This window comes from Tursiops truncatus, chromosome 9 (genome assembly GCF_011762595.2).
Source record: "Tursiops truncatus isolate mTurTru1 chromosome 9, mTurTru1.mat.Y, whole genome shotgun sequence".
Taxonomy (NCBI): Eukaryota; Metazoa; Chordata; class Mammalia; order Artiodactyla; family Delphinidae; genus Tursiops; species Tursiops truncatus.
In genome coordinates, this window is record NC_047042.1 from 60,046,284 (window position 1) to 60,056,413 (window position 10,130).

At 55.0% G+C, this 10,130-nt stretch overlaps 1 protein-coding gene across 2 annotated transcripts in view; it reads right to left on the bottom strand.

The window, feature by feature from the left end:
• Positions 1–7,548, bottom strand: part of CRHR2 (corticotropin releasing hormone receptor 2) — a 51,021-nt gene extending 43,473 nt beyond the window's left edge. For both annotated transcript variants that reach the window (XM_073809793.1, XM_073809794.1), the window contains exon 1: positions 7,438–7,548. In XM_073809793.1, coding sequence (XP_073665894.1) covers positions 7,438–7,524 — 87 coding nt within the window. In that variant the 5' untranslated portion in view covers positions 7,525–7,548. The remainder of the gene's footprint in view (positions 1–7,437) is intronic.
• Between the last annotated feature and the right edge of the window lie 2,582 nt (positions 7,549–10,130).

A 10,130-nucleotide genomic window follows, 5' to 3' on the forward strand; every position in this document is an offset into this window, starting at 1 on the left:
CTGTTCACATATCCCAGGGCTGCCAGGAGCTCCCCAGCATCAGCTTATTGGGATCATGAAGGCCTGGCTGTCCAGAGAGCCACCTGCCAGGGGTGAGGTGGGCTGGGGAGGGGACACTCTGGGTCCTGGGAGTGTTCTGATGCCCCACCCTCAGCTGGGTCAGGGGAGAGTGTGGGCCCTAAGCCTAACCCAACCCATCCTCCTTCTCTTCGTTTGAGAAGCAGCTAGTACGCTCTCTCTGGGGGCAGTGGGGAGGGCTGAGTTCCTAGTGAGCCACCAGCCTCTGGAAGTCATGATAGAGGCAATGCTCAATGCAGAGGCATGTGGTGTTGATGGTGGACTCTGACCAACCAGATTCTGCATCTTAGATGCAAGCTCCTTTTCTCAAAGCCCCCAGTGGCCACACTGTGGCCCCATCACTCAGGCATCTCATGTTCAACTTCGGGAGGGTCTGAACATTTGGCTCTGAGCTGATGGACAGGGGCTGCCGGGCATCCTCTGCCAGGACTCAGGCACTGTGGGGCTGTCCTTGTATCAGTCGCTGTCATCTGAGGCCGTGGCTGAGTCTTCTTGCTGAGCAAAGCAGGGGGCACTGGCTGCCGTGCTCGGTATTGATGTGTGCCGTTCAAGCCTGGGCAGAATGGGCGAGCAGATCAGAAGTGGTTGTGGAATAATTCCCAAGTCTGGGCTCCATCTCCAACTCCTTCTCTCCACTGGTCGAATAAGCTGGCAAAGCCAAAGATGTTCATTCTCTTCAAGGGGGCTGGTTGGGTGGATTTGACTCAGTTCAGACCTGCAACATACCCTGGAGGTGCCCATTTTGGACAGAGCCGCTGCTGCTAATGGTGGTGGGTAGGTGGGGGAGGGGCGGGCAGGGAGGAGGAAGGAGAGACCGGTGCCCCCAGAAAGCCCACAGCGGGCCAGGGAAAGCAGAGACACAGCCATGAATCATTATCCCCAAGGCCTGGGTGATGAGCTCTCAGAGGCAGCAGACTGCAAACATGCCCACGTTCAGGGCTCTGGGGATGTTGCTTCTCAGCTCTGTGGCCTTGGCCAAGTTACTTAACTTTTTTGAGCCTTGGCCTCCGCCTTTAAAATGGGGATAATATAAACCCCATGGGGCTTTGGTGTGCATTAAACAAACTACTGACTGTCAAGAGCTGCTACATAGAAGACACGTGTTACATGATGGCTCTTGTCAAGGACTTTAGGAGGGGTACAGTTAGGGAGCTCAGTAATGGGGGGTTCAAACCTCATTTGGGGGAGTCCCACAGCGCAGTTCAAGCCCTTCTCCTTTAGAAAAGCCTCTTAGAAACCCCATGTTCTGCCTTCCAAGCTCTGCAGCCAGCAGGGCTCCCCCTCTCAGCCCTCAACACCCCTCCCGTGTACAGCGGCCCCTGAAGACGCACCTTCACCTCGCTCACCAGGCTCACTGCTCAGCAGTGCTCAGTGGATGCTGGGTGAGAAAACTGCGCATGGAAGCTGAGTCCGAGAGGATGGAAGGACTTGGTCCAAGGTAGGATGAAGGGTAAGAAGAGCAGAAAGAAATTCCAGGGGCAGGAACTGAGCGAGCAAAGGCTCAGAGGCAGGGAAGCACAGGGCCTGCTCAAGAAGCGGCAAGCCTCTGGTTTGGAGATGCTATTAAGAGGACAGAGGGTGGGAAAGAGGCTTCTTGGATGTGAAGTCAGCATTTACTACGTGCTAGACACAGCTCTAAACGCTTCAGGGCAGCCCATTTAATCCTCACAACAGCCTCTGAGGTGGCTGTGAATGACCCCATTTTACAGGTCAGGAAACTGAGTCCCAGAGAAGCGAAGTCACCTCCCAAGGCCACACAGCGGGTAAGGGGCTAAGGCAGGACTGTTCAGACAGTCTGGTAGGTCACAAGTTGGTCAGATACACACTGAAGAGCTGGTCCCGTGTGAGGGGGTGAAAGCCTGTGGTCTGTAGATGCTGGGAGGACCCCAGCTCCAAAAAACGGTGAGTCAGAAGCAGCTCTCACCAGTGGAGTGGGGGCCTGTGGGCAGAGAGCTAGGTCATGGGAGGAGGGGAGGGAGACCCAGCCAGCCCGGCAGGGCCTTGCTCAAGGGAGACAAGAAGTCTGGCTTCTAGAACTGACTCTGAGCCACCTGAAGACCCCATTATCTCTCTTTTGTGGGGGACACCTTGGACTTCTGATCAGCTCTTGGCTGTCAGAGGGGCAGAGAGCTGCCCCCCCCCAGCCCCGCCCCATGAGGCTACAGGCTGCTGGAGCTCAGGGCCCATATCTGTCTGCTTCACATCTGGGTGCCCAGTTCCCAGTCCAGAGCCTGGCATGTAGCAGGTGCTCAATAAATGTTTGTTTGGATGAGACCATGGTCCCCTCAGCCAGAGAGAGCTGCACCCCTACCCCCAATTCTGGGAACTCAGTTCTGGGCTTTTCCTGCTTGTCAGGTAGCCTTCTTTCTGAATTTTCCCTTTGAGGACGGCCCGGGTCCAGCCTCTGTGTGCCTGGAGTTGGAAGCCCTCCCTTATACAGGGCAAGGGAGAGGCCCTGGCAGGGCAGCCAAGACAAGAGAGCCAGCTGCTCTTCCTCCACCTTGGGCCCTGTCCAGGCAGAACCTGGGGCCCAGGCGCCAGGCGGGCCTCAAAGGTGCCACCTCCCTGGAGCGGGGGGTCTGGCCCAGCCTCGTGCTCCCTCCTGGATTGGCGACAAAGCTTCCTCTAAATTTAGCTGCTGGTCTAAGCCTGGGAGAGTTGGGACCACAAGTCCTGCAGCCAGGCTGCCAGTACTGGACAGGAACGGGGTGAGCTCCCTCCCTGCCTTCTCCCTCTCTGCCCAAGGTCAGAGAGGACTCCTCTGGAGGGGGCGGGGTTCCTCCCCAGTGTTTTCTTTCATTCACGGGTCTCACTGAGCCTGAGCTAGGAACAGAGGAAGGAGAAACTCAGGCCCTACCCGGGGGAAGGAGGAAGAGATGGGGACACTGAAGACAGGGTATGGGGAGGAGGGAAGGAGGGGCAGAAGAGAGGGAGGAAAGCGGGGGGGAACGGGGCGTGAGGAGGCAGATTCTGGGCCCTGAGCAGACACAGGTCAGACAGAACTGGAGCTGCGTCGGGCTGAGGCAGAGGGTGAGGGACTGGCAGTCAGATGAAGGAAGTAGGTAATTGTTTTCTGGAGTATCCGAGCAGGCTTCCTGGAAGGGGAGACTTTTTATTTTTCAGTTTTTTTTTTTTTTTTTTTTCGGTATGCGGGCCTCTCACTGTCGTGGCCTCTCCCATTGCAGAGCACAGCCTCCGGACGCGCAGGCTCAGCGGCCATGGCTCACGGGCCCAGCCGCTCCGCGGCATGTGGGATCTTCCGGGAACGGGGCAGGGGAGACTTTTTAGCTGCTCAGTTCTAACTTATTAGCTGCCGGGACCTTGAGTGAGGGCCCCAAGAGCCCGAAGCAGCTTTCCGTAGGGCTCTCCCTACCCTGAGTGTTCCAGCAGGTCCCTCTTTCTAAGATGTCCCACTCTCCCATCTAGTCTGAATCCAGCCACCAACTTGCCTGGAGAAACTTCCAGGTCTTTCCTTGGCATGTGTTCTCTCTCATCTCTGAAAGCCTGTGGCTCCCTCTAGCCTCTGTCCCTCTTCTCTGACCTGTGCCAAGCCCTGGGTCCTGCATACAGATGTCTGAGGGAGCAAGGGGGTAGGGAAGGCAGGAGCTGGCCTGCAAGAGGTCCTACAACAGATCACTAGGCCTAAAATTATCTCCTTAATGATCAAGTCATCTAATATCCAGTTTGCCTAAAAGTCACCTCTTTCTGATTTGTTTTGGCATCTGAGTGTCTTACACTTTCGTGAAGGGAAGGGAGTGTGGAGTCAGGCTGCCTGGTTTGAATCTTGGCCCTGCTACTACCAGATGAGTGACCTTGGGCACATGACCTTGCCTTAGCTTCTTCATCTGTCAAATGGGGATATTGATGGTCTTATGCCTTAGGGTGGTTGTGAAGCTTAAAACAGGTAATGCGTGTCAGAGCTTAGAACAGTACCAAGCATGTGGTAAGTCCTGTGGTCTAAACAGAATACTGAACAGAATGAACAAAACAAGCTTATTGGATAATATATCCCTCCCTCTGGCAGATTTGAAATGATATCTTAAAAAATTAGAATTTTCAGTAAAGTGACTTATGACTGACTGAGGAGTCCTAAAAATGCTTAAAATTAGATAAAGTAGAAAATGATAGCTAAGAGAATACAGAATAGTCCCATAATTCATAAAGGGCTGTAAATCTGAGACTTACTAGGAATATGGAATTAAATAGGCAGACAAACTGTTTTTTTTTAAAAATACTAAAACATCAACAAAATGGCAAAAACAGAGAGACTAAATTAGCTGATTAGGTTAGAAAACACTCAGAGAGTAGCTGAACTGGGGGGAAAGAGTTATTAGATGAATCAGCTTCTGGTAAATGGCCCTTGGGTCCCCTGCCCCCAACCCTCCACAGACCCTGGGTGTGTGTGCAGGGCCCTGGCCTTGGTCTTGGGGAGAGCTGTGTAGGTTAGGGGGTGTCCAGGCTTCTGGAATTTGGGCCTTCCCTCTTTGTTGAGCCTTCTCAGGACAGACAGCCCCACCAGAAGCAAGAACCTGGGGCAAGAGACCACAGAAGCGCTGTTCTAAGGCCCTGGTGGGGAGCACCTTGTTGCTCAAAGGTCTGAGGGGTTGGACCCAGACAAGACTTCTTGGGGTCTTCACAGAGCTGGAGGCAAGGTCAGAATCAAGGGGTTTGGAATCCAGCAGCCATATTTGTTAGCCTTACCCAACCTGCATTTCCGTCTGTAAATAACTGTCCCAACCTTCCCAGTGTTTCAGTAAAGGGCTTAGCATGGCACCCGGGGCCCAAGAAGCCTGCATGATTTCAGCACTGCTTCCCAAAGTAGCTTCTCAAAGGCCTCGGAGGGCAGCTGGTAGCACCAGGGTCAAGGCTGGGCTCCTGCAGTGCGGGCTGACCCAGGCTGTCCTCCCCACTCAACCACCAGCTGGAAAGTTCACAACTGCACCTTAGATCAGGCCCCTCCCCAGCTTAGCGAGCCCTGAACTCCCTGTGCCCTTGGGATAGAAATCAGATCCCACCCGGACCCACCACGCCCCCTGGAGCCTCGCACGATCTCTTCTCAGGGTTGGGACTCTAGAGCCTTCCTCCCAGCGTGCTCTTCCCTCAGCCTCCCTCTAGGACCACCCCATCTCCGTCCCTGCCATCCTGCCCACCTCCCGCCAGACTTCCTCCCAATCCTGGCAGAGGCTCTTATACCTGCACACACTTGTTCTCAGTTCCCGTGACCAGAGTTTGTAAATACACACTTCATTCTTAGCCGTTGTTTTCTTCGGCCAGCGGCTTCTTTAGGCTATCAACGTCATAGGGCAGGGGCCATGGGCTGCTGTTTTCACCCTTATGTCTTTACCATGCATGATCCTCCTTAAATACTGGCTGAATCAAGTATTATTGAATAAATGAGAGGGCTGGAGGCCAGACCCTCCTGGATCGCCTTCCTTCCCCACCACCCGCTCCAGGTCACTTACTCTCTTTTCATAGAGAGCAGAAATCTCAGAATAGTTGGATGAGGACCCAGAAACAAATCCCATTACCATGAAGACCCAAAGCAAGGAAGCCTGTGCTTTGGGGCTAGAGAGACCACGGTCCTCTCTAGCTGGTTACGTGCTGAGTAACTTTGGGTGAGTAACTAGTCTCTAGTCTTGGGCCATCCAGGGAGCTAGGGGCGGGGCCTGGGCTGACTCTACAGGGAAAGCAGACTGTTGCCTCTGAGGTTGCCAGTTCTGACGTCCCCGGGACCCAGGGTGCCCTCCCACAGACCCCTCAACCTGGCCGGGCTCTGGGGCAGCAACCAGAAACCCTCTCTGTCTAACCAGCTTGGGCAGTTGGCATCATGGCCCCCAGAGGGGGACGGCTGAGGGGCCACCCTGGCCCTAACACCGACTGTCTTGAAGGCACTTATCCCCAGAACAAGTGCCAGGGGGCAGAAAGAGCTCAGAGCCCAAGACATCGGGAGTGAGAGGTGGGCAGGAGGGGGTGGTAGTGAACCCACTCCACAGCCTCCACCCCTGGCAGGTCTAGGGGCCATCTGCCCATCGGGGCACTGACCACACCTCAGCATGGTACCCAGTCCTCTCCTCCACCTGACCAGATCCCCTGGGAGGGCAGGGCCCCTAGTGCCTTCATCTCTGCTTACTCTGTGCCAGGCATGGTGCTCAGAGCTCCACCTGTACTGTCTCAACTATTCCACATGACAACCCTATTCAGTAAGCACCAAAATCATCCTCATTTTACCCAGGAGGAAACTGAGGCTGGGGAAATTTGAGTAGCCTGTCCAAGGTCACACACTAAGCCGCAAAGCAGGGATTTGATCAGGTCTGTCTGCAAAGCCACTTTGCCACAGACAGTGGATGCTCACTACCCATCTGTTGAATGAGTGTTGAACGAAGGAGTCCTCTGTGTACATATGGGGATGGGGCCAGGCCTCCTGACCTCCAGCCTGGCTCTGTCCCTTGCACTGCATGGCCTCTGAAACCTTTTAGTGTCGTGGCTCTTCATGAAAAGTGTGGCCTAGGACAGGTCACCCTTCCTCTCCGAGCCTCAGTTTCCCCATCTGTAAAATGGGGAGAGGGTAAGAGGTAGATTCCTCCGACATCTGTTTCTGGAAATCACCCCCTCCTAGCCTCACCCCCACTTCTTCAGCTCTTTCTGTACAGCTCCTCTCCATCCCATCACCCTCGGCTCCTACCTGCAGACCCTGACTCTGGCCAGTGGGCACACCCACAGCTTTGAGAAACCCCTGGCAAGGCTGGTTCCCCCAAGTGGCCCCTCTGCCCCATTGCTCATGTGGTACTGAGGGCTGCCTCGTTTCAGGCACTGAGACAAGCATGGGGACCGGGCTGCAGGAGACAGGGGACAGCTTTCTGGGGGTCCCTTGTGGGGAAGGGCCAGAACTGGGATGGGGTGAGGAAGGGACTTGAGGCTCCTGCAGGGGAGATGCAGCGGGATCTATGGGGGAGGTGACAGAGTGGATAGGGGACAGGAAATTTCTGGACCCGAGGAAGGGCATGTCCTAGACACTAGGGCGTCCCCCAGAATGCTCTGCTCATCCACAAAGGCTTCCAGGTCCCATCCTGGCTGGTGTGAAGAGTTTCATCTCCCCTCCACTTGCCCCCTCATCCAGGCAGGACATCTCCATCCCATCACCGGACACGGGGATCCCCAGCCCCATCCTGGCGACCAAGCCCTAAGACCTTCTCCATTCAACTCCTAACAGGGCTAAGTGAAACCGAGCCCAGTAACTGAGCAGTGAGACCCCCTACCGCCTCGCAGTCAGGAGAGCACGGAGCGCCCCGACCCTGCGAACAGATGCCGCCCCACCCCGCGCCTCCCCGCCCGCCACCCGCCACCACTCCCCGCACTTACTCTGAGCAGCGGCGGCAGGAGGCAGAGCAGGCAGAGCAGCGGGTGAGGGGCGTGGAGAAGGCGCGGGGGCCCCGCGGGAGCCCCCATGCCCTCAGCTGCTGCGGACCCGAGCGCACCTCAGAGCACAGCAGTCCCGCCCTCCCCCGCCCCAGGCTAGAGCTGTGTGGGCCCCTCCCTCCCCAACGCGCCAGGCGGCCAAGGTATGGCCCTGGGCACGGGAAGGGGGGGTATTCTCCCCCCCCCCCCACCGCCTCCACGCTCCGCAGTGACGCCGCCCCACGGCCCGCCCCCTCCAGGTTATTTATAGCGGTGCTGGGCGGAAGCTTCTGCCCAGGCAGCCGGAGAGACCAGACTGTGCTTCCAGTCTGCAGAGAAGGGGTTAATGCCTTTTACCAGCCTGCCACCTTTGCCAGGGCTGTAGCTGCCCACGCTGGGGAGAGAGGAATTGAGAAAGGGAGGCGAGGGTCTTTGTGGTTTTGGCCAGAGCACAGAGTGGGCTGGGCGGTTCTCATCCCCACCAGGCTTCCCAGCCCTGCCGGCATCTTCTAATTGTCTGGGGAGCTTCTACCACGCACCACTGCCCACTGGGACAATCGGAATTTGAACGTGGAGGCCAGATTAAATAATAGTTCTGTGTCAGTGTTCAACTTCTCGATTTTGATAAGTGCCCTATCCATAGGTAAGAGAAAATTCTTGTTCTTAGGGAGTAATATTTAGGGCTAAAGGGATACCATATCTCTAACTTATTTTCAAAGGGTTCAGAAATACACACACACATGCACACACAAATACACAAATAGAGAGAAAGAGAACAATAAAACGAGGTAAAATGTAAATAATTGGTAAATGTGGGCAAAGAGTCTGTGGGTAAACTTTGGATCATTCTTCCAACTTTTCTGTAAATTTGAAATAAAATGCTAAAAAAATATATTCAACAGCAACAACAACAACAAAGGAACAACGACAACAAATGCAGCAATGCCAGACCCCCACCCAGAGCTTCTGATGATACGGGCTGGGGCAGGGCCCAGGCATTGATACGTTTTAGTAAATTTCACAGGGATCCTGATATCAGGCAGGGCTGCGCAGTGCTGGTCTCAGATGGGGACAGGTCCAGCCTAGGGCTGGGTCAGGGTTCAGGAGGTGAGGATTCTGGGAACCACTGAAGAAGGCTGTGGAACTGTTCTAACAGGTGGGCCTGGTGCACAGCCTTTAAAAGCTTAAGCAGCAATCCCAATGTTATTAGGATCTGAGGGGAAAGCATTTGAGGAATGTGATTAGTGAGGCGCTGAGCTTTTCCTGGAGGGTGCAGATGAGGTGGGTACAGCCCAAGTTCAAGAGACTTAGGCACTCTGTCTCCTCTGGTCTCTGCCTGGGATAGTTTTCTGTCCCTCAGGTCTTCTCCTCCACCTGCTTCCTTCAGGCAGCCCTTCCTGACTGTACCAGCTCCCACATTGGCCTGCCCTGAAATCTCAGGGCCTACATCTGAGCCCCTGGATTCTCCTCTATGTGGACTGTTCTCTTATGGCCCCGTGGATGAGGCTGGCCTCCACGCAGCTCCGTTGGGAGGCAGGGGAGGTACTTCTTTTTATTTGTTCTTCCCTTTCTCCTCTGTTGCACAGAGCCTAGCTCCAATGGTGCAGGGGCATTTTTATGGGTAAATCAAAGGAAGAGTTGACCAGATCTCCCCATTCATCTGAAGGTGACAGGGTAGAACCCCCCGAGACAGGATATAGCTTTACTGGACCCAGTGAGATGGGCTTGATCAGAGAGGGCTCCTGGTAGGAGATAACCACTCAGTCGGACTTTGATTGAAGGGTGGGTAGCCTCAGAGCTGATGAGTCATCATGAGATTCAACAGTTGTTTTCAGCACGTGTTACTGGAGCATCTCCATCACAATGGGTGCTGTAAAGCAGAGAGCAGAGGCTCTGACCTTGAGGCCAGCCTCATTGCCTGTGAAGAGAGCGCCAGCAGAGGGAAGGGGTGTGGACCCTGTGAGATCTGGGCCTGAATAACTGTGATGGGAGCTGTCGGATAATACAAGGTGTGGGACAGCTCAGGGAGTAGGGTGGGGGGGGGGGGACTCTGGGGGAAAGGCACTACAGGAGCTCCTTGAATGATTTAAACAGTTGGAGAAGGGAGAGATCTTTCCTCCAGATGGAGGAGTTGGGGAGAACAGGAGCAAGGAGCTGGGCAAGCACAGCTGGCTGGGCTGGGTGTCTAGCTGGGGTGGGGACAGTGTAGGGTCAGGCAGTGAAGGACAGGCTGTAAGGAAGCTAGATCTGCTCTAGTTCTAGGAGGGTCTACAGAGCAGGCACATGGGTGCTCAGTCTTGATTCCTCCCTGGTAGGACATTCTGTGTGCACTTCCCTGGCTTTCCTTGTGTTTCCAAACGGTGCCCTCCTCCAACCTGGAGTGTTCATAGGAGGGCATCTCTTGGACAACTAGAGCTGCATTTTGCACCAAGGTAGGGATTGATTCCCAGGAACCCAGGGGTTTCCATCTTCCAACCCCCAAGGGTATGCTTTGCCATTGACTGGCTAGCGCTCCTTTTCCTGTAGGTGGACCAACTCCAGATGTAATTAACTTGGGGCTCCCAGGCATCTCACTGCTGCGGGTCTTCTTTCCCTTTTCTGTCCTGCTTTGCCCCTCTCTTACCAGTCTCTCCTGGGAGCACCTCCCTTATGAGTGC